The sequence below is a fragment of the Excalfactoria chinensis genome, chromosome 4, assembly GCF_039878825.1.
Source record: "Excalfactoria chinensis isolate bCotChi1 chromosome 4, bCotChi1.hap2, whole genome shotgun sequence".
Taxonomy (NCBI): domain Eukaryota; kingdom Metazoa; phylum Chordata; class Aves; order Galliformes; family Phasianidae; genus Excalfactoria; species Excalfactoria chinensis.
Genome location: NC_092828.1, coordinates 72174045 through 72198199, shown reverse-complemented (window position 1 = coordinate 72198199; position 24155 = coordinate 72174045). Strand labels below are relative to the sequence as shown.

The following is a 24155-nucleotide window of genomic DNA, read 5'->3' as shown; positions in this document are numbered from 1 at the left end:
CTGTCTCCTCTGCAGAAGCCTCACCTGGGAGCGGTGGCACTGTTTGTTTTACAAAGCGCACAGGGCTGCACCTGGTGGAGCAGCTCCTTCTGCCTGCAGTCCTGAGCAGCGGCAGCACTGCGTGTGGGGAACCTGGCAGCTCGGGTCACGTGTGGGCATAGCTGCCAAGGGGTGAGGAAACAAGCGTTGCCCAGGCTGCTTTCACTTGGTGTGCTGCAGCGCTGCTACGCGCCCCGTGAGACCGCACTGCGCTCTGCTGAAACAAGGTTGGTGTCTGTTTGTCCCTTTGGGGTTGGCGCTGCTGCTCGATGCCTTGCTTAAGGGAGGAAAGTGCAGTTTGGGGCAGCTCACTGATGTTTATATATAAATACTGGTGGGCAGTTCTGTGGTAAGCTGAATCAGGCACAGAGAGGGGTGACAGGAATGATCAAAGCTTGCTGCTTAACACCTGGAAAGGACAAACATCAAACTGCTTTCCTCTGGATGAGAAAGCACGGCAGTGACACGGGTCTGCAAAAGAAGCAGCACAGAGTAGGTGGAAGCAGAGTAACCATTGCTGGATTTTTGCAATCAAATGCTTGGGGGTAGCAAATGAAGCAAGCAAGTGGTGGGACAAAACGCAACAAGGGTAAATACTTTTTCACTTCAGGCATAGTGAGTTTGTGGGGCTCTGAGGATATCACAAATACTTGAAATTAATGTGAGCTCTGCAAGTAACCACAGAAATCTGCAAAATACACAGACGTTCCTCCAGTTTTAGGGTGCTGTGACCTGCAGGGTGCCTGGTGCAGGCTGTATGCTGTCTTCTCCCAACTGCAAGCTGTAGTCCCTTGGAGGGGATGAGCAGTGACACGGGCTGCAGCTGAGCCCTGTGTGGCCATTCCTCTGTTGTTAAACTGCACGCTGATATTCTCCGCTCACTGGAATATCTGCTGATTCTTGGTGCGGTGGCCAAAAGAAACGAGAAGTCAGCACAGTAGGAGATGCAGGCGGTTGTGCCCCGAAGCAGGTCATGCTTCTACTTGTCTCCACACCCACAGCTCTCACACTGCTGGGCATGCGTTGACCTCCTTGTGAATAAAAAGCAGTTAGATGGAAGTGCTCCACACCTGATGTCCTCCTCTGCTCAGGTTCACAGTTGTTACTGGAGGTGCAGTGAGCCACTTGCCTGCCTTTGTGCCATGACACACGGCAGGACCTCGGGGCTGTTCCCCAGCACGGGGCATCACAGTGCCGCAGCAGCACCATTTACAAAGAAGTGTTATTTTTCTGGTTGACTCCTGGACTAATAAATAAATACAAATCTGCTGAGGAGGTGTGCTGAAGTAATTTCAACCTGCGTGAAATGGGGTTGTTAAACAGAAATTCTAGCAGAGCAAATACTGTGAGGAATGTGTCACTGGATCCTGTTTGTTTGGTTGGTTTGGTTCCCCAATAGAATCCGTCCCAGAAACTTCTGTAAACGTGTAGTTCCAGCAGTAAGGGAGTGCCCAAGAGAGTTAGTTGAGCAGAACCAAAGTGCCGGCGCCTTGCTGGACTGGAAGAAATGCAGGTTTCAGCAGCAAAAACAGCTTTTTTTTTACTGCTCTTGTTTTCAATAAAGTGATATCGATGGTTTCCTAGATGATGAAGGTTCTAGTTGCAGTGTGACATACACATACACATGTTAAGCTTTCTTCTGTCCATTATTTTATAATAATCACAGAGTTTTTATGGCGATGTTCATTCACTTTTTGTGTGTGTTCTGACAGTTGTTGTGCTTCTACATGTTAGGCTATTTTGAATATAAAATAATCCCCAGACACTGGGGATGTGTCAGCTGTCAAATAATGTAAATCTGTAAAATGATGTCAGGTGAGCAAACTCCAGCTGAAACTGCTGTGCTTGGCCCTGGCGTGCCAGTCCAAGAGGTGTGTTGTGTGGAGGCAGGCTGAAGAGGGGACAGAAATGATCTGAACCACAGCTCTGAGGAACTCCTGCAAGACCTGGAGACACTGAATGTGGAGGCTGAGGGCAGATAAAGCAGGCACACTGAGAGTGATAGAAGCCTTGAGGTTAGGGAATGGGCATGATGATTGTCAAATTGTATTTGCCATGAAAGGTGGCGTTTGTTCATTTGCAGTGTCCTGGCTACCAACGATGTGGCTGTGGGAGAAAAACCCAAGGATGATGAAATCCACAGTCACCAGATGGGCTTTGGCTCAGTGGGAAAGTCCCACCTGGTGAGCTGGGAAATATTTACATGGATTCGAGCAGAACTTTTCCTCCCTTGGAGGTGCGCTTTACTGCCCTCCTGTTGGCCAGGAGGAAAGACAAGGAATAAAGCAGCACTGTGACATGTGATTTACCTTCCCTTCACACTGTGCAGCCTCTGGCTGTTTCTGGGCTCTGCTGAAATGCTGAGTGGTCTGCATGTGTGCTGTCTGAATAGCAAATATCAGTTCAGCACAGGGCACTGATATTAGAAAATTAGCAGCCTCTGGCATTTTGTGGCCTAACATGCAGCAATAATAACTGCAGATTGCATTTTTTGATTGCTTTACGAAGGCTGACTGCTTCTGTTTCATTTAGGGCAGGAAGGAATAAGGAATGGGAGAGTGGAGATAAAAAACAAGCAGGCAGTTTGGCAATTCATATGCATATCTTGCTTAAGGCACGCTGAGTCAACTGTTTACCTGTTAGCAGGAAAGCAGCTAAAATAAAATCCCGTCTTAGAGAGGTTAGTGCTGTGCGAGATGCTGTAGGACGATGAGGAAAGTAGGGCAGCTTGTTTTGGAACTTGTGCTGAAGAGCAAATACCAGCCCCCAGCGTACACATTCAGTTACCATATGTCGCACTTATCAGAAAGGCATCTTGATGTTATTTCTTTGCAGGGATGCTTGAACTCCACGGAGGCAGACTTCCCTGCTGAAGGAGGTGCATGCCAGAGGTGCTGGAGGTGCTCTGAGCTTTCGTGCCTGTCGAGGCAGGTGGTGAGCTTGCTCCTTGCTGTGCTTGCCTGTTTGATTGACGCTGGCTTCCAAATTGCTACGACTGTGCCTGAAGGAAAGCAAAGGAGCCTCGTTTTGCTGAGAGTATTTTCCTGGCAGGAGAAGGCACACAGAACAGCAGATTCTGCCAGGGAAGCGCTGCCTAGAGCTTGGAAGTGCAGATCCAAATGCTAGCGCAACTTTCACTCAAGCCATGCTGTTGTGAATGAAGACCTTTTGCTCCAGCCTCACCTCGCTCGGCACACTGGGGGCTGCCCATGGCATTGCAGCGGACTGAGCTGGATTAGTTGCTGGTGTGTCATTGCTTCATCTGCCTGAATTGCTGAAGAACATTGCAGGGAACATGTTGGACTTGAGCTTCCTGACTGAGGAAGAGTATGAGAAGCTGATGAAGGTTCTGCAGAGAGATGCAGAACTGAAGAAGAAAGATGGGGATCGCATCAGGTGAGGCAGCGCTGAATAATAGCATAAGATCCCACGTGGGGTATCTTTTACATCTTTCAGAGGAGTGTGTGTGTGTGTGTGTGTGTGTGTGTGCAGGGAGGGGTGCAGGCTGTCCCTTCATGCCCAGATCATGAAAGATCTTTTCATTGCATGCCCTGTTTTTCAGCCCGCCAGCTGTCACTGCTGTCCCCGCTCTGCAGGACTGTGGGGCTGGTCTCTCCTTTGGAGTTAGTCAGTAGCCCTTTCCTGCTTTGGGGAAGGTGCTGATTTCTCAGTGGCAGAGATCGGCACAGAAGAGCATCTGCTGCCTTATTTTCCTCACCTAGTAGCACAGAAATCTCTCACAGTGTTTTTAAATGAGGCTTTACATTCTCATCTCCAAGGTGGATGTGCATACAGCATCCATCATGCAGGCGGAGAGAGGGACAGTGAGAGGCCCTGTGAACTGCCCAAGGTTTGCAGATCATCCTAGGGCTGGAGTCAGCTAATTTGGTTGGCTTGGTGCTGTCATCACTTTTTAAATGCCATCCATGTTGACAGTGTGCTCCAGGCTTGGGAAGCTGGCATCAAATTCTCCACTGCTGTAAAGTAATAAGTTCAGTGGGTGTGGATGGCACTGTGCTGACTTACCCCTGATAAGGATGTCTTTGACTTCTTGGTGACCTGAAAAAGAGTAAACCCTGTGTTGGAGGGATGCTCTGGGCTTGAAGGGGGAGTGAGAAGCCTTGCAGTAGGCTCTTGCTTCTTCCCTGAATTGAAGCATTAAGAAAGAAATATATGTTTTTTCTTTGTTAAGGTTTTTTGTTTGGTTGTTTGGCTGTTTTTGTCCCTTTTTTTTTTCTGAAACGTAGTAAAATTTCTGCTTTGTTAGGGGGGAAGTGTTGTGTGACTTCAGTTTTGCTTCAGTCTTTGGGAGGCGTTGCACAAAAGGCTTTCATTTGGGAGCTAGGTGGGTTAGATCCTCCAGAGGGCAGTGCCAAGTGCCACTTGCTATGAGTGCAGCTGACTGCAGTGAGACCTCCAGTGCCAATGTGAACACGTTTGGCTCCACCACGGCTGGCTTGCTGGGGGAAACCAAATCAATGGCATTACACTGATCTGGTGTCAATAGGATTAAAATATGTGCCTAAATCTCCACTGGCCCAGCACCCTGATGGGGCAGATGGCTTCTCAGGTCTTCAGGGACTCTGAGCTGTGTTAACTGTAGGAGGCAGTGCAGTGGCAGCCAAAGGTTTTTACACCAAGCAGTCATATAAAAACAAAATGGAGGAGAGTTAAAAATACAGGTTAGCAAACAGAGCACTTGACAGATTTAGGTGCCAAAAACAAGGCATGGGTGTGCCCAAGCTAGTTACAGTAAGAAAAGCTGTGCTCAGGAAGGAGAGCTGTTTGTGTGCCAACATCAGCATGGCAGCAGGAGCAGGAAGAGAAGAAGTGTCCAAGGAGAATGCTGAAGGGCCAGGTTGGTATCCTGAACTGCATCATTTATTTCCACAGTTTGCAGATCTTTGCAGTTTATAAAGAGATTAGTAGACAAATAAAAGAAGCGCAGGACCTATAAACAGTCCCACCCCTTCCCAAACCCTTGGGGCTGCAAATAAAATAGACAAAATCTTATGAGGTGACTCAGTTTTGAAGATTTAGTTTGTTAAGGAATAAAACCTTGGCTTGCAAGATGCCGTTTGTTTTTCCAAAATAAATAAAAACAACTAATTTTTATGTTAGTTTGGCCCTTGTGACTGCAGAGAATAATGTCAGGATCTTTTGTAATAGCAGGTAGGGGAACCGTACGTACCGCTGTTCTGAGAGTAGCTCAGGGAAAGTTGAAACCTTGGAGATCTTTAAAGCATGTAACATTTTCCTGGACTTTCAGACGGATACAAGGCTCCATCAAGGATGAAAAGAAGAAAAAGTTTGTGACAGGTGAATGGTTTTCAGAAGTGAAGGCAAAACGGTTTCAAGAAGACTTAGAGGGTTCGGATCTGCTTCGTGCGTCAATCAGAAGGAAAAAAGGCAAGCTAGAAAGTAAGTATGTTAATGTGTGTCTTAAGAAACCAAACCAATGGACCAGAAAAAGGTGGTCAGATATGTGGGTCTTCCTATACTGGGAGGCTTTCAGGAACCAAACTTCAGTTTAAAAAACAGATTTTGTGCCATACTTTCAGTACTGGAAAAAATATCTGTTTATGAAAACCAGGACCCAAGGGAAAAAATACAGCATGGCAGAGGACCAAGATAAAAGTTGTTTACCAGCTATATGCAGTAAATGCTTTTTCCCCATTTCTTCTTGTTTATTCCAAAATGTCTTATTTGTCAGAAGTCACTAGTATCATTTCTTGTCACAGAAGCAAGGATGGAGGGAGATAATGTGGGGCAATTTCTAGCATCAAATTGATATTTGTGGGTCAAAGACCCCTCCATTTCCCAGTCTCATCTGGTAACAACCACCAGCCAGCTGTTGTGGCAGGCCTCTGGGATAGTGAGGTTGGTCACAGCTCTGCAAAGTGCCTCTCATCTGGCAGAAATTTGCTCTCTCTTGAGAGAGAAGTGACAGTCCAAGCCTAGCTTTTTTATTTATATTTATTTTTATGCACAATGGATCAAATCAGATTTGGCAGCTCAGAACAGTGAGAAGAGAGCAGCCCTGTGTGAAATGAGTAGGACTGTGTTTTGAGTTCAAATATAACCAGCCTGATGCTGGCACTTTGTGCTGAACACTTGTGCGAAGCAGAACTGATTCATATCTTGTCCTCACCATGAAGACAGGCCAGCCAGCCCCACAACAGGATGTTGGGGTGTCTCACACAACTTCCTTGATTATCTGTCAGAGTGGGTAGTCACAGACATGGCCGGTGAATTGGTGGCTGCTTCTGCTGCTCCAAGGAAGCAGTAACCCTGGTGGCCAGCTCTTCGCAAAGTCTACCACCATTCCTAATACAAGGACCTTATAACTGGGCTCTGTTCTTTTGTGGTATGGTCAGGCTTGTCTTCCATCTGCCCAAAACTCAAATGCCATCTCTACTAGTTTGGTTCACCTGTCTTCTCTTGGTTTGGCTGTATCTGTGGGACCACAGTAACATAGGTCATTCCTTTGTTTGCTGGGCCTCAGTGGCCAGGATCTAATTAATGTGATATATTCTCCCCTTTCTGAACCCCAGTTTAGTTTGCTCTTCTTAGCTCCTCATTATTCAGACACATACTTGAGATTAAACAGTGGCCAAGGATTAACTGAGAGCCTCATTTCCCTTTGCGTTTTGCTCATCCCTCACAGCTCTTGTAGCTTAGCATAGATTCATTGGAACCACTGATGCAGAACTGGTCCATCGTATTTCATATGAAGTTGCTTTTATCGTTAGTATTGAGGATTCATTATGTCATTAAATTTACTATTTTGACATCTCTCCAGAATGCTAAAACATGTTAAAAACCCTTTACTATTTGGCAGGCTTGCCTGGCCATTTCTGCAGGGCATGCTCTACTTTTTGAGGGTGTACATTTGTGATTTAACTCTTACCACTGATATGTGTGTATGAGACATGGCCTAGGGTCATCATCTAAAATCATCACCTTATTAAAATAGCATTCATATACAAGTTATGTTTCTGCTTTTGCATTTTCACAGAATCACAGAACTGTAGGGGCTGGAAGGGCTGTGTGGAGGTCACCTGGCCCAAGCCCTTGCTAAAGCAGGTTCCCCAGAGCAGGCTGCACGTGAAAGTGTCTGTGTGGATCTGCAGAGGAGACTCCACCACCTCTCTGGGCAGCCTGTTCCAGTGCCATCACCCTCACAATAAACTTCTTCCTCATTTTCAGCGCTAGACAAATGCTGTTTTGAGAAGGATGAAGCAAATGTTACTGTAGCAATTATGCTTAGATATAGCGCCTTTTTCTTCACTCTCCCTCTCTTTTTAATTTTTAGCCTTACTATGGGAAAGCACAGCTACAACATGACATTATTGCTTGCTCTTACTTTTCCCACTGCTATTTTGCATCACCAGTTGAGAATCAAGACTCATCAGCTGCTATTTTCACCTTGCTGTTACTTTCCAAACATTCAGCTCCCAGAGTGATTACCCCACAAGGCTTGCTTCCTTTCACCCATGAGGGCCAGTACTTCTCTTGCTGACATGCTATGAACAATATTGCCTCAGTGAGAGCAGCATTTGCCCCATCACAGAACTGGACAAGGCTCTGTGTGAATGGTTTGAGCATGTAGCTGACCTGCAGTAGATGACGTAAGGGCCTTTGCTGGCCATTCTGACATCTTTTCAAGATGATGAAGGTGTGCCTCTTAATTTAATGAAATAAATGTAGTGTGTTCATGACTTAAGGGCTGTTAATCCTTATTTATGTATTTGAGGATTATGCTAGGGAATGAAATGAGAAAATTCCTACCTGGGAAAGCTCCACAGTATTTGCTGGCAATTGCAAGTTACAGTGCTGGCATTCCTTCTGCATGGCAAATGGGCTGAGGAAGGCGAACATTCGTGCCTGCTGAGAAAAAGGCCCAGTGATCTTTTCTTGAGGGAGGGTTTTAACCTTCAGAAGAAAGGGCTTTGTGGCTCCCTAAGGGCTGTCACTTTTGCTATTGATTATAGTAGAAGGTGGTAATAATCAGCAGCAGTATAGATCTATAAAGTACACAGATACTCTCAGAATTCAATCTACTGTCTTCAGAGCAGCACAGATGAATGAATTTGGTGATACGTTCTCCTTGAGCTTGTGTGCAGGGGATGAGAGCTACTTATTGTCTGGTGGAGAGGCCATGTTATCCCCTGCCCAAGCACATCAGTCCTGACAGCACCATTAGTGCTCCCTTCTCCAAGGTCGTGTCTGTGTTTTAGAGTGATAGGAAGTGGGTAAAGCAGCTAGAATATTAAAGGTGGCTCTATAAATGCACATTTATGTACAATCAAGTTTAAGTGGTCAGACCACTACTAGGTTCTGTTGGAATTTGCCTCCTTTTCTGTCTGATGTTAAAGTTACCAAGGGTACTTAGCTGGGATTGATTATAATGTACTGTTGACCTCTGTGTTTGTGGCTCTAGAAGCCAGGCGTAGCTGTGCCGGTGGCTGAACCATTTTGAAGGATGGTGATGAGGAGGTGAACACCTCCAGCTTCTGCCAGCTCAGAGGTGGGAGATCTGCCTGAGAAAGTCTGAGGGGGGAAGTGAAAACCAGATTTGTTGCAATACCTTTGGAAGTGATGTGACAAATGAATGTAGCCTTTGGTTGTCCAGGTCTTTTCAGTCATGGTAGGCAGAGGGAGAGCATGGGTGCTTGTCACCGAGTGAGGCACAACAGTGGAGAGTGGAGTTACATCTCCAGATCTGCCATTATCCATAGGTGACTGTACTAAAAGACTTGGGATGGAACGTGGTGATCTTTAAGGTCCCTTACAAACCAAGTGATGTCCCCCATGGGTTTGTCTTGGGACTGATGTTCTTTAACACCTTTATCAATGATATACGTGATGGAATCGAGTGCCTCCTCAACAAGATTGATGATGATACCAAACTGAGTGTTGTGGTTGTTAATGGCAGAAGAAAGTGATGACATCCAGAGGGACCTTGATAAACTGGGAAGGTTGGCCCTTGTAAACCAAATGAGGTTCAACAAAGCAAAGTGTTAGATTCTGTACTTGTGTTGGGGTAATCCCAGGTATGTATACAGGCTGGAAGAAGAACCCATTGAGAGTATCCCTGCTGAGAAGGACTTAGGAGTCCTAGTAGGATGAAAAACTTAACATGAGCCAGCAATGTGTGCTTGCAGCCTAGAAGGTGCTAGAAGTGGTATCCTGGGCTGCATCAGAAAAGGGGTGGCCTGCACGGTGAGGGAAGTGATTGTCTCTCTGTTTTGACCTCAGGAGGCCCTATCTGGAGTATTGCATCCAGAGGATCCAGAGGAAGGCCATGAAAATGATCAGAGGGCTGGAGCACCTCTCCTATAAAGGCAGTTGCTGGAGGAACTGGGCTTGTTCTGCCTGGTGAAGAGAAGACTGCAGGGTCATCTCATTACGGCCTTCCATTATTTAAAGGGAGATTGTAAACAGGAGGGAAAACAATTTTTTACATGGGTAATGATAGGACAAGGTGGAATGATTTTAAACTAAAGAAGGGAAGATTTAGATTAGAAGTTAGAAGGAAGTTTTTCACTGAGAGGATGGTGAGGTGCTAGAACAGGTTGCCTGGAGAGGTTTTGGATGCCCTTTACTGGGAGGTGTTCAAGGCCAGGTTGGATGGGGCCATGGGCAACCTGATGTAGTACTTGATCTAGTGGTTGGCAACCTTGCCTAGAGCTGGGGGATTGGACCATGATGATCCTTGAGGTCCCTTCCAACCCAAGCCATTCAATGAGCCCTTGAGCCTCTGCTTCTATTATACAATGAAATATAACCACAAGAGATTTAGCAGTTTTTGTAACAGGTAAATTTAATCTTTAAATTAGATCTAGTTGCAAATGAATAAACATACACGGACTTTGTGGGGTGAGGGTCTTTTTTGTTGTTGTTTGTTTTTAACCAAAGTAAGCTTGGCTTTTCATTGCTGCTTGAGAGCTTAATCCTGTTGGTTGTGTAGTAGTAAGAGCCTGTTTGCCAGCTAAATGGCTAATGCAACTTTATACCTTGGCAGGCTGCTTTAAAGGTTACTGTCTTCTATTGTTTTGTTTTTGATTCAGGGTCTTTGAGAGCTCAGAAGACATAGCTGAGCCTTGTGCCAGTAAAAATAACAAGGATCTCCACATTAACTCTATTGGCCTCCTCCTTTGTTTGCCAAGATCAGATGACTGAGTAAAAACAGGAAATGGCTGAATTTAAATCCTGGAATGGATTAATTTGATTCACAGCCACTGCTTTGTCTTGCGAAAGTTTCCAGCCAAGCAGCAGCTCCTGGCACAAACCAGGCGTTAGGCAGCTCTTTTTGGGTGCAAAGATATGAGGGGCCATGGGTGCCATGGCCTCTGGGCAGCGTGGATGATGCTTCCATGGAGCATTCCCTCCCCCTGGCAGGGGCAGCCCCTGCTGAATCCTCAGGGTTTCTGCTGATGGGACTCATTTAACAAGTTTTTGCTGTCTTCAGATAAAACATAATGCTGTTGCAAGCTCAATTACATGTACTTCCTTGATTGTCTCTGTTAACATTACAGATGAGGTCAACGAGCACGCTGGGAGAAGTCTGGAAAGCAAAGATGCCCTAGGTCTTACTTTCAGTGAGCATGCTGCTGGCACAGGAGAGGAGAGGTAACCACCACTGCTCTTGTTGCTAACAAAAACTGAATGCTGCCCATTAAATCCTGTTCTTTAACTGAGCTTCCAAGACCACATTAGTAATAGGCTATATAGAACGCTTTTAAAACCCTTTTTCCAGGAATTGTCAGAGTATCCTCCCCTAATAACTAACATGCTTATGCCAGAAAGGTCTTTTCCTGCATGATTTGATAAGGAGTCAGTAAAATGGAAGCTGTCTCTAATGCCAGGATATTCTGGGTAGTTTTTCAAAGTAATTATGATTTTTATTTGTTTAATTTTTCCCATGGAGCAATGCTAACAAAATGAACTATTTTAGGAAACTGCTTATTTCCTGCTGGTGCCAACCACTGTGTTCAGTGCTCAGACTCCCCATCATGGCTTGGTAGATTTCATATTGTGCTGACTGTGCACAAATACATAATAAAAGAACTTCAGCAAGCAAATGAGTGACCTCGCTTAATGTTTGCGAACTGTGGAGAAGCCATTAAAACATCCACTTTTTTATTCATTGTTGCTTCCACTTCGTTTGCATTCTTCCGTCAGCAGAATGAGGAATCGTACTTCACAGGTGGCAATTGCTGCAATTATTAAATAGGAGCCTTGAAAACACTTCCAGACCTCCTGCAGCTGAACAATAGGTGTCGTTTAATAAACGTGCCTTATTAGCATGGCAGTGGTCCTAATGATTTACTGTGGGAGTCCTGCAGATGTTGCTTTGATTTTCTCATTCAACCCTAAATGCAAAGCATTCCCATCTGAAATCTCATCAGTGGCACAACCTGACCACTCTTCTCCATCTGGAGGGCAGCTGTCACAAGAAACTCCCAAAGACAGTAGAACTAGTCAGGCAAACTGCCCATGATATATGTTTATTTTATTGATGTACCAAGCACTTAGTAATTAAGTTATGATACAAGTATGAAGATTTTTATCCCCTACTATAGTAACATTGATGGCTTAATAATTCCTGTAGTTTCTGTTTCTAAATTAATCCAGTTGTGCTGTGGCCTGGCCTGAGGTGTGTGGATAGGCCTGACCTGTTCCTTCCTGCACCAAGCCTGAAAGGCATCTCCCTCTTGGGAGGCTTTTGGGCTGTTTTGGCACTACCACACTTATCTGGGCAGCCTTATACTGGGCAGAGTCAGTAGACAAAAGTGACAAAGCAGCTGAGCAGAACTCAATCAGTATTGAAGGCTGCCAGACTGCCTGTGCAGAGGATGCCCTATCCAGTACATCCCTACCACTGATCTCCTTGCTCAGATGTTTTTCTACTCCATAGATCCAGCACACCTGCTCTTGATACTGCAGAGGAGCATAAAATCTTGCCAAAACCAAAGCCGAGACTTTCTGCCCTTCTGTCTGCATCACACAAGGTACTATAGTACTATATTCTGTGTTTAGTTTTGTTATTTCTTGGGTCTCCACACAGTCTGTATCTACTGACCAGGAGTTCCACAGACTGTCCTCTCTGGTATCTGTGCTCAAATAAATGGCATTTTTTTCCAGTGATATACGTTGACAGAGTTTGTTTTCCATTCAGAGATGCAGTATACATGATGTTTCTTCCTCGGAGAGTGACACTGGAGCAAGTCCCTCTGCAGCTGCAACAGACAGCTTGCATTTGTCTAGAAAAGGTAAAGTTTTTGTTCAGTGAACCACTGACATTTTCATTGTTTAGAGTCAAACACCAAGAAACATGTTGCTTTTTTTGTGCATACAGATGAATAGCAAAGAGCTTTTCTTAACTTGACCTGTAAGAATGGGCTGCCAATGTTTGTATGAATTATGCACAAGGCAGCAAGAATCAGGAAAAACTCCTCAATGAATAAAACTCCTTTTGGCTCTCAGTATGGTTAACTGAGTACTTGGATAATAATTCCTTAATGCACAGTTCCAAGTTTCTTTAATCTCCTGCTTGGAAATGTAGTGTATTTTTTTATGTAGCAAATAGATAGTATGAAATCTGTCAAGCTCACAGCAACAATTTAAAGCTCAGTGGAATTTGTCCCTCTATTGGTGTAGAAAGAAGGGCTGAGTTTTTCAGGCTTTTTATTCAGATGAAAGGGAACTTGCTGGACTCTCAAAGTAGGGAAGAATTAGGAACATATTGGTGGTTTCTAGAAAGACCTCCTGGCTTCCCTTTGAGGACCTGCAGCTCAGACCTTCCAGGGAGTTAGGATATGGTGTGGTGGGATGGGTGGTGAGCATTTGTTCTTGCTGTAGGTAATGGACCGCATGACAAGCTTTCAGACGATGCTGTGCCACAGCCCAGCTGTGCAGCTGAAGAAGCTGCTGCTGGAGCCACTGGCACCATAGCAGGACCAAAAAGTGCACCCGAAGAAGCTTATACTCCCAGCAAGATACCTGTTAAGAGGAAACCAAGCAGAAGTCTCTCCAGATCGGAGCAGTTTGTGAATCACCTGGGGCCAGCCGAGAACTACCTTGAAAAGAGAGAACTACCGTCAAGCCCCAGATTGCTGACTACAGAGGGGGAAAGCAGCCAGGCAGTGAAGCCAGGCGTGAACTACACAATCTCATCAATGAGTAATAAAGAGGAGGACATTGGCCTCGATCGTGAGCACTTCAAGAATTTGAAGAACTTCTGGGAGAAGGGAGCAGACTCTGTGGTGATGGGAAGCATGCCCGAGTCCCCAGGCTCGCTGGAGACAGATGGCCCGCAGTTCAAGCTGTGCCGCTCGCTCTCTGTGCAGTCAGGCCATGGCCAGAACGGTGAAGAAAAACCTGGGGCCTTCTCCAAAACAAGAACCCCTTACAAAAGGACAATAGCTTTATCTTCCAGTGAGGAAGAACCAAGCTATGTAGCTCCTGTGAGGAAAGGATCCATTTCCATTGCTCCAAGGTCTACATACGCCAAGAGCAAAGGAAACCTAGTTACAAGAAATAATTCACTGGGCAAAAGCAATGGGAAGCCATCGGTGCCAGAGGAAGAGAAGGCTGCACAGCGCAGCTCCAAGAAATCCAGATTGCCTGTGCGAGTGCCTTCCATCAAAATTGAGTCTCCTACCAAGGAAGTATCTGGCAGCATGTTTGAGCCAGAGACGCCTACAGAGAAGTTTATCATGGCAGAGGAGCGCAAGCGCGCAGTGAGTTCTTTGGCAAGCGGGGTGCAGACAGTGACTGAGCCTGCGCTTGCGGGTGGTGATAAAGATGATGAGAAAGCACAAAGATCTGATGTGGGCACTCACGACAACATGGAAATAAACGGAGAGCTGCCTGAGGAAAAAACATGCCTGTCTTCAGAACAGCCAGCAGCCAGTGAGCTGGCCGGAGGGAGAGAAGCTGTTCAGAAGATGGACTTGTCTGTTCATTCAGGTACTGAGGGCTGTAACTGTACCCTAGGAAACCCCATCAAGTGTCACATCTCAGCCTGTTTTCTTCCCTAATACTTCCAATTTTGCATGTTTTCTTTGTTCCTACATCTATACTGTATAAAAATTGGTGCAGGGTTAGCATATATGGAATGTGTTTAACAAACAGCTATGGAAACAGCAGCCTGTGTAGTACGGTGAGATGTAAAATGGGGCAATGTGATGTCCCTTTGCCTTTCTCACCACTGACTGTTCTCATACTTTGCCTTGATGCACCTCAGCTAGGGACAGATCTCCATTTCTTTAGCCCTGACTACAGCAGGTTGCAGGAACCTACTTTACTAACTGAGAGCACTGTACTTTTTTCAAATACAGATCTGCCAGAATTCCTTGTGCTGGTAAAGATAAGTCAGATGGAAAGAGCAGAAATAAAACACGAAGCAAAGTGTTTAATATAAATACATTGACCTTTGCCCTGCTTCAATATGGCTACTGGCAGTCAGTATTTGAATGACAGTTTGGGCCTTTTGGGAGTCCACCAGTAAGCTGCAAACAGAATGGATGGGACAAGGAGCTTGAACTCTGTGGGTTCTGATACCACATTTTCCATCACAGTGGAGTCAGTAGCACTACCACTTTATGAGCTGCTTCCTCTGGATTTGACAGGCTCTTGTAAGGACTGATAATATGGGCAAAAGTTCACGTTAATTGCAGTTTGTTTTGAATGAGAGCTCTGATTGCCCACAGCTCCTTTCCCTGCCAAGCAAAGACCTAGGAAGAGGGAGTTCCTGTCTCCTTTTCTGCATCTTTGGTCCTCTTGTGCCTTGATTGAGACCCATTTGAGAGAATTTTCTGTGAACTTGGATGATTTCATTTGGACTGTGTCATTTCTTGGCTTATTTCCTACCTTTTATAACGTTTCCATTAAAATCCTGAGTTGCATTTCAGGTAAACACGAGCATTTCTTCTATATACCAGTCATTCTTGTATTGCTCAGGGTGCTTTTTTTCATTATTATTACAATCATTACAGATTTATATTAGCAGATGGCCACATTCCGCTGGACGTTCTTTGTAAGTGTCGATCTCCTTTGAGGACCAGGTTACTCCAGTGTTTGCATTTCTCATCGTAGTGCTAAGAGTTTTTCTCGGGGGGAGATGTTGCAGCCGATGATTTGAAAGTAACTTTGTGTAGCTGTACAACTGCAGTGTGCTCTAAGCAGAAGGACTAACTGGGAGAGAGACATTCATGCTTGCTGACATCCTGCCCATTTATATTTGTTTACTTACCATGTCGACTTTTCATATATTCCAGAGGAAGACGGAGATCATTCTCCTGCTGCTCAGGCCTTGGCCCAAGCAAATAGCATTAATCTTGCAAAGAGCATGGTGAACATTTACACAACCACAGAGAGTGAGTAATGCTTTTCTTTCTGCATTTTAGTTTAAGTTTCTTGAAGGCAATATATTATATATGAATTCTGCATCCCTGGTGCTTCTGTGCTAGTACTAAGCAAGGAAAATGACATATTGTTTCATCATCAAATTAATGAGCTTATAGTGCCTGAAATTAAATTCAAGGCCAGGAAATTACAGCTAGATTGATGACATGTCACTCAGAGTGCACAGCAAAATGCAAACGGGCTTCAAACGGTTGGCAAGAATCTCTCTCCTCTTCCACCACTGAGTACCATGGGACCTATATGGCAGCCTGCTCAGTGGATCAATCAGATGTGGCAGACCTTGCATCCAGCATGCGAGCTGTGCCACAGGCTGCTGTCACACACTTGCTTGGGCCTATATTTGGGCCTCTCCCACAGCAGCCCCAGGTTGCTAGTCTGATCTCCTCAGGCACCAGCTGGGACACACTTCATGCTGGCAGTTCCTCTTGGGGAAACCAAGAGAAACTAAGGAGAAGGCAAGCAAGAAAGTGGCAGCAAAAGCTGAAGAAGCCCATGGCCAAGAAACCTGTCTGCACCACCAAGTAGCCCAAGGAAACAGCAGCCAAGGGAGAGGGTCTGAAGGAAGGCAGCAGCAGCCTCTGTGGCCAGGAAAACCAGTACATGTTCCCAAAGGATGAAAACTGGCAAGCTCAAGAAGACAGCTGTCTAAAAGCAAAGGGGACTGAGTTGGTCAGGTTGTGGAGGCAGTGTCCAGGGCAGGGTAAAGCAGCTTAGAGGAAACAGTAAGGCCAGTTTAAGTCAACGTGATCCCTGGTTATGGGATGGAGGAAAGTCCCTTTTGGGCTGTCAGAAGCTGTATGAATGGGCATGCTGCACTGACCTATCTGTGTGCAACTGAACCATGCCATCCTGAAGCCTTGTGCCAAATGGATGCCCTGTCATATGGTGCATATGGTATCATCATGGATAATGCACAGCAGTGGTGTATACGTGCGTATGTCATCTGAAAACAAGCCAGTTGTTTTGGAATGAGATTAATCATCAAGGAAGTTACTGAGAAAAGATAAATATAGAGCATGTAAGTTTTATTTAAACATTTAAGCAGTTCAGTAGCCATCTTTTTAAGGTGTTATGGAAGTTGATAGGGTTTTAAAGCTTTCTTTTTTCTTTTATATAACAAGCTATTTCCACCTCTTAGCCCATTTAGCAGTAAGTTTGAGAGGTGGTTGCAACAGTGAAATTATAGGTCTAAGTATTTTACAGCTCTTTTGTACAGGAAAATGTTGTTTACACATGCCATGAGATGGAAACATGAGCATGTTTGGTTTCTTTGATGGGGGACAAATCTGCATGCTTTTATTCTAAATTAAATCTACACAGCTAGAGAATGCAGAGCAAAGTTACGTGTGCTTCGGGCAGTGGATAAATTAAATTAGCCACTAGAGGGAGTTTGAACACTCCTACACAGGAATGAAAACACATTGAGAGTGGCTTTGTAACATTAGCTAGCGAGCAGACTGTGTCCTGGGGAGAGCTTGCCTTCAATGACTGGTGACAGAGCTGGGTCAAGTGCCTCCCACAAGCTTTTGCTCCCTCTTTGTGCCTTGAAACAAACAAACAAGCGACTTTCTTGTGTTTTCCTGACTCTGACAATTTACCTTGATGTCTCTTTTCTGTTACAGCATACAGTAAACCTCTTGTGATACCCCATCAATTTCTGGAACCTGAAAGAGTCAAAGAACTGAGCAGATCCTCTCCTCTCCTGTTGTCTGAGGTAGGATAGATAGCAGAAATGGCTGAAATAGTTTTCCCAGCATACCTTAAACAGCAGTCGGGTCCATGAGAATCTCTTTCTGGGACACTGGCAGTACCCATCCTGGAGAATGCTTTGGTTATGTCATAAAAAAATGATACAAATTATAAAAGCCGTAAGAAAAAAGCCCCTAGTAATCCACACCAACCTTTTGGTCCTGTTGGAGTTTTAGTGTTTCCCTCTGCCTCAAGTCACAATGTTACGTGCCCTTCCCAAGAGTCCGGCTGGTTTGGAGGCAGTGATGACGTTTGCTTCCAGGCAGAGGCAGTGCCTCTGGGGAGATCCCCTGCGCTCCCCTCCACTCTTCTAACCTGCTTACTGCTTAGTGTGTCTCTGCTGAGCTATTGGTTTTCCTCTGTAGTGTTGGGAAGTGCTTATACAGCAGAGCATAAAGATGCTTGTTATTTTCTGAGCAGACAGAATCAGACACGGCTTCGGAAATCAGCTTCCAGTTTAGCAAGCACAAAAAGACTCCTAGCATTGGCAGCCACTCCTCCGACATGGCATCTGTCTCCTCGGTAGGTATTTAATGCGTATGTTTCGCTAGAAAGGATATCTCTGTTGGATGCAGTGACGCTGCATTTAGGCTGATGCGGATGACGTGGCCTCTGGAGTATCACGTTGCTTTCTGCGTGGTACTTGATTTAAAAGGACAGTGATGGCTAATTACCTGCATTAAAAAAGTGTCTTCAGGTACTATCTCGAATTAGAAACCCTTGTTAGGCCCTTGTTAGACAAATTCAGAGTAAGAGGCAGCCTCTGCTCCGGAGTGTAGAGCAAAGTGTGCTGCAGCCTGGAAGAGAGGAGTGGCCTTTCGCTAGGTGGGGAAATTACACACAGCTGTTGAGTGACTTGTGGTCCAGCTCTGAGAGGGTTGGGGATGCAGACTGGTGCCTTCTGCAAGCTTCTCCTTCACTTTATCAACACATTAAAGGGAGTTCAAAATTGGATAGCAACAGGATGATTTAGAAGGTCAGATTGTAAGGAAATCTGATGAAAGCTGAGTGCATTTCATTAGGCAGTTTAAAAGGATTCCTCAGAAACAGTGTTTTGTGGGGGGGCTGTTTAAAAGTGCTTTAATTTACTGTATTATTATTATAGGTAGCTCCAAAGTGTATATGGGAGATTTAAAGAATATATGCGAAGAAGAACTTGTAGGGAGAGGTCAGGAATGTGGGTAAATATGTTATTTTGAAAGCTTTAGCTTGGGGTTACTCTGGTCTTTCTAGTCTGTAGAATGTGGGAGCTATAAATGAGCCTTTTTTGTCCAAGTGACATAAATGTGTTTGAGAATCTCATTTAGGATTCTCTGTTGGGTTGAATGTCTTGATGGGATGAGAAATGGATCTTCTCGGACTGAGAGAAGGTATTTAGAAGGTTCTTATAGGTTACCATAGAATTTAATTTAGAAAGAAAAAGAGTGGGGGGGGACACACAGAGAAGAACTGAATTAATTACTGGAAAGTTTTTTGATGAATATTCATGACTGTACCACAGAAGAGCCCCAAGAAGGTTAATCATTTGCTTTGTAAACTGCATTAGCTTTTATAGCATCCCAGCAATAATCGTAAGTGATTGGTGCAATAGAAAGCTCTCATCTTTGTGGAGTTGTATTTTATTTCCTTTTCTTGACTTTCTATTAGAGAAAAATGTAAAGCCTTGGAAAGAGAAGCTCAAGGCCTTTGGGCAAATCCAGTTTGTTCTGGGAAAGCAAGTGGCTCTTGAGTGCCTGGTTCCTGGTTTATACGTGAAGGAAACTCATTTTCCTCTGCATTTGTGACAGCTGTATTCCCATAAGCTGTCTCTGGTGGGACAGTGGCTCGTCAGGCCAGCTTATATCTGTTTCTGTTCTGTACAGCAGTCTGCACTTCGTGAGCAAGCAACAAGGCAGTAGCAGTCATTTTTTTTTTCTCTATTTCTAGTCTGGTATAGTTCTTAGTAGCCTGTTTATAAAACTGAATGGCAATAGGGTGACTATCTCCAGCATAAATAATAAGTGTATGTGAAGATAGTTACAGTTCTCTCAATATATTTCTTGCTGATGGGACTGGTTCAGAATAACAGCCCTTAGTACAGATAGCACTGGGAAAGGAATAACAATTGTGTGCTCTTACTGTATTATTTAACTGTTTTTCAAAGCTTTGGGATTTAGAGATATAAATCATTGGGCACTCAGGAAATCGGTGCTTCTTAGTCCTGTTATGGGATATCACTTCCTTGTGGCACCTTTATTCAGGTCCTCAAACCTTTGCTTGTGCAAGTACAGCTGCAGGTGTTCACCATTTCTGTATCAAGGACGCAGTGCTACTTAAGGACAGAGAGAGCTGATTGTTTCTCCCAGAATGCACAACTTTGTCCAGAAAACAGATCAGAAGAGTGCCTGTTTCAGTGGTGCTGACCTTTTTCTTCCACCTGGCAGGTGAGTGGCAGTGTGCTCAGTGTGTACAGCGGCGATTTTGGGAGTGTGGACGCCCAGGGTACTGTGGAATTTGCACTAGACTATGATGAGAAGAACCGTGAGTTCCAGGTTCATGTGTCCCAGTGCAAGGACCTGGCTGTTGTGGATGAGAAGAAAGACAGAACTGACCCGTGAGTGATGCTTTGCTTTGGTTCCTCATGACTTGTCTGCTGCTGAATTTTGTGTTCTGAAGAGCTTTCTTTTTTTTTTTCTTATGTATTTTCTTGTAAAATGCCATTGTTTCTTCCTACCTCTATACTTCTGGTGCATGTTTACTGCTGGGTCTTCCCTAGCAGTAACCACTAACCTTCTTGATGGTTCTAGAGCCACTGACATCAGTAAATATGTTACCGCAGACATATATCTGAATAAGATCAAGAAAACCTTGATCACTACAGGAACGTTTCCCTTTATCACTGAAATATATTCTCTATGTAACCGTTTGAAACTTGGTCTCCCTGTGGTAAATACGTTTCAGTACTAACTCTGGTGATGTAGACACACGTTTATATGGAAAAGAAGTCTGAAAGGAAGCGCCATTATGAGACACAATGGTAACTGTACAGAGGCTTGTGATCCCCATTTTCAAAGATGGTAAAAATAACCTTGAATCTGAACTTTGAAAAAGAGAAATTTATAATTGGGCTTCTTGAGACATTCCACCTCTTCTCTTTAATTTCACCCAGATTCTGAATGCACGGATTTGCTATAGTTATGGGCAGTTCAGAAAATGGATATATGTCCTTGTTGGCTTTCTGCACTGCTTAGAGAACTGCTTGTTCTGTTCTGAATGTGCGGCATCCACCCATCCCTTGTGAGATTTATAACTTCACATGCAAGACAAGTTAATATCCCAGCAGGTTTCTCAATTAGTTCTGCCCTTAAAGAGTCAACTTGCTTCCATAAATTCCATGTCACTGTCCAGAAGTCTTGCTTGCTTATTAGATCATGGCAATACTGAACAGTATTCTGCTGTTGTTTTCATTTTCCAGGTATGTTAAAACTTATCTGCTCCCAGACAAAGCTAGGATGGGTAAGAGGAAAACCTCAGTGAAGAAAAGGACAGTGAATCCTGTTTACAATGAAGTGTTACGGGTGAGAATACATACATGCTCTGGAAACCTGTGTTGTAGCAGGCACGTATCCCTGGTCAGGTCAGGAAGGAGCCTGTCTGCTTGACTGGGCTCCTTCGCCTGTCTCCTGCTGTGCTACTCTTACCCTGGTTTCATGAGGGCGAAGATGTTGGAGGTTTTTCTGTACTCACTTGGGTGGCACCCAAGATTTCTGTGACAAACCAGTCCCAGTGGTCTTCCAGTGTCCTTTGGAAGAAGAGACCTGTGACTCTATGCTGCCTTCAAGTCAGAACAAGGAAGTATTCTTCCCTTCCCTGGCTTGTAGTTACGAGACATGGCACTATTAAGAAAGGTCCTTATCCTGTGATCTTGCTTGTCAAAGCATGGAGGATTATTTAACAATGCCCGAGCCTGTGCTAATAATTCTTGAAAAAGATATTGTTGTTTCTTGATGAAGAATGGAGCGCTGAATTTCCCTGTACTCAGCAGAAAAGTGTTGTCAGGCTCACCGTGGCTGTCAGGCTGGAGCACAAAAAGAGATGTTCAGAATGGGGCCAGTTCTTGAGAGTATGTGTGGAGGGGGTTTAAGTGTCTTGGAGCTAATTCATGTGTTTGAGTAGTATATCTCCAGTTGTGAGAAAAATTGGAGAGAAAACAAAAAGTGAGCAACCTGATTTCTCTTTCTTCCTCTAGTATAAAATAGAGAAAATGGTATTGCTGATCCAAAAATTAAATCTCTCTGTTTGGCACAACGACCCACTGGGACGTAATAGTTTCTTGGGAGAGATCGAATTAGACTTAGCCAGCTGGGACTGGAGCAACCGAAAACTCAACTGGTATCCACTGAAGCCCCGGGTAAGTGCATCTCAGCTGCAGTTCTGTTTCCCAGCCCAATCCCAAAGCCTTTAGGAGTGGCACAAGTCCTTGCTGGCTGCTTGAGCCATGCCCTGTTAACTCAAGGCTTTTCCTGCTGAGCCCCATCTGCCACTTCTTTGGCGTAAGTGGGCATTTGGCTGTAAGCCAGTGGTTCCTGCAGCTGGAGCCTGGACTTGTGTGCCCTAGCCAGAGGGAAGGGGAGACTCCTCAGAGATCTTTGGCTGGTTTGTAGAAGCCCAGACTGTGCCTAGGGATGCACTGGAAACACCCACAAGCTCCAGACTTGTTAGCACAGTATTTGGTGCTCTGAACACAGGCCTTCTTGGGTCTTGTTTGGTGACACTTTCATGAATGTGATCTGACTCTAATCAGCAGAAGCTCTGCCATGACTGCCATGACTGCCTCTCTCTCTCTTCTCATATAAAAGGCAGGTAAATACTCAGGTGCCACTTTCAGTAAAACCGGTGCAGCTTCCTGCCTGCTCCCATGTTCAGAGGTCTGAGCTGAGATCCCTTTCATAAAATAAAGGCTTTCAGAAAAAAAAATGGTGATTTTGTCCAACCGGACATTTCTGGAAGGGCTCTGAATCGTGAAGGATTATGTTCCAAGGGACTGAGTTTGAGAACAAAGTCATGAGGTAGCCCTGAGCTTAGACAGTCCCAGCTATATAGAAGCAGAGTTTGTCTATTTGTCCCCCTGTATTTGAATCAAAAGCTGTTTGCCATGCTACGTTAACACGAGCCCTCGTTTACTCAGTCATAACTCTTTTTATTTCAGAGTCTTTCTGCTGTTAACGGTGTGGATCATCGAGGAGTGATGAATTTGTCTATTAAATATGTCCCTCCAGGAAGCCTAGGTAAAATGTATTTCATAAATTAAGAAGTATTGCCCGTTGTTGTGCAGCTTGTAATGCTTCATTGTTTTGTGGGCCGGTTAAAGAGTAATCTCATTAGAGCAAGATCATAGAGATCAGCACAAAGGGACAAGCACAGTGCTTGACTGCACCATCTGCAGATTACATCTGTTTTTCACATATTGGATTTACTGGGAAACTGTTCAGAGAGGAAGGGCTCAACAAGCTTAAACTCGCCAGCTGTTATGGGCACCACAGGCACTATGGGGTATTGTGATGCTGTAGCAGCAACACACAGCTCCTCTTACCTGTGGGACAGGCAGAAGGTTGGGTTTCTCCAGTAGTTCCTTCTCCTTTCCTGCATCAGTGCATCACTGGCAGGTTGTCAGGAGCCTGCAACTGTGATCGTGGTACTGTGGCACCCAACAGAGAGCACAGCTCCAGATGGGTGGTATGCAGAGAGGTTGTATCACTGCTCCTTTGGGTCCCTGGAGAGGAAGCTCATTGTCTTGCTAGCTATTGCTGGGGCCATCATGAGAGCTTTCTGTTGTACTAAATGGCAGGTCCTAAGAATCCTCCCTCTGGTGAAGTTCACATTTGGGTCAAAGATGTCAAGGACCTTCTGCAGTTGCGTCCTTCTGGAGTTGACTCCTTTGTGAAATGGTAAGTGCCCATTTTGAAATATCCTCTTGGGCATCCAAAGGATGGAATTAGAACCCATTTTGTTAGTGTAAACCCTTTTCCTAAAGCAGGATCTGTTAAGCGCCCTTTTCCTTTCTAAAAATCTTTGCTTACAAAACTGATTTTCTTGGGGGAAAAAAAAAAAGTTTAATTCAAGGATTATAATCCTTCCCCATTGAATTTACTGAGATTTCTTCTGCTGAGAATCAATTCCTCCTTACTTCAGATCTGAGGCTTGTTTAGGCCTGGAAGGTTTGTAGAAGCTAAGGAAACCCCATGTGAAATTTACACTCCTTGCTGTGTTTTTTTTCCCCTCAAAGCTACGTGCTTCCGGACACGAGTAAGAAGAGCTACCAAAAGACCCGAGTCGTAAAAAGAGACACAAACCCCGTTTTCAATCACACTATTGTGTATGACGGCTTTCATACAGAGGACCTGAAGGATGCTTGTGTTGAACTGACTGTGTGGGATCATGAAAAACTAACCAACCATTTCCTTGGAGGAATCAGGCTGGGCCTTGGGACAGGTAAGTGGTTTCCTTTACATTAAGCGAATACTGTTGTACTGTTGCTGAGCCAAGTGGTATGATTGAAAGTTGATGAGCATTTTGCTGTTAGGAAGAAACCAGATATGGAGAGCGTCTAGCTGTTAAGGGGCTTCGTACTTGCACTGTGTCTGAGATGGAAGGGGCCCCGGTACTGTGATAGTAACCCTCTATTCCCCCATTTTCTGCCATATCAACTCACAGGTCTGGCAGAATTCAAGAATCAGTGTGGGTCCAGCAGAGAATTTTCCTGCTGTATTGCAAGAAAACAGGCAGCAGTGCAACTCAACATTATATTGCTGTTCCTGCCAGGGCAAAGTGCTCAGAGCTGAGGACAAAGAACTTGAATGCCATGTGGGACAGCACCACCTGGTGACTCTGTCCTCATCTCCTTCACTGAAATACTTCAGTAACAGGAATAACTAATATTTGGAAAACAGAGC

At 44.8% G+C, this 24155-nt stretch overlaps 1 protein-coding gene across 2 annotated transcripts in view; it reads left to right on the top strand.

Moving 5' to 3' along the window:
- The window catches only part of LOC140251365 (synaptotagmin-like protein 2), a 32516-nt gene that overhangs the window by 5679 nt on the left and 2682 nt on the right, over positions 1–24155 (top strand). Inside the window, exons 1-16 of one of the 2 annotated variants that reach the window (XM_072335024.1) lie at positions 167–266; positions 2875–3435; positions 5309–5460; positions 10581–10674; positions 11963–12056; positions 12224–12317; positions 12907–14016; positions 15327–15425; positions 17097–17188; positions 17644–17745; positions 19647–19816; positions 20678–20780; positions 21452–21613; positions 22412–22490; positions 23051–23150; positions 23489–23694. In XM_072335024.1, coding sequence (XP_072191125.1) covers positions 3335–3435; positions 5309–5460; positions 10581–10674; positions 11963–12056; positions 12224–12317; positions 12907–14016; positions 15327–15425; positions 17097–17188; positions 17644–17745; positions 19647–19816; positions 20678–20780; positions 21452–21613; positions 22412–22490; positions 23051–23150; positions 23489–23694 — 2758 coding nt within the window. In that variant the 5' untranslated portion in view covers positions 167–266; positions 2875–3334. Of the gene's footprint in view, positions 1–166; positions 267–2874; positions 3436–5308; positions 5461–10580; positions 10675–11962; positions 12057–12223; positions 12318–12906; positions 14017–15326; positions 15426–17096; positions 17189–17643; positions 17746–19646; positions 19817–20677; positions 20781–21451; positions 21614–22411; positions 22491–23050; positions 23151–23488; positions 23695–24155 lie in introns of those variants that run through there. The other variant, XM_072335023.1, reaches the window with a different exon arrangement.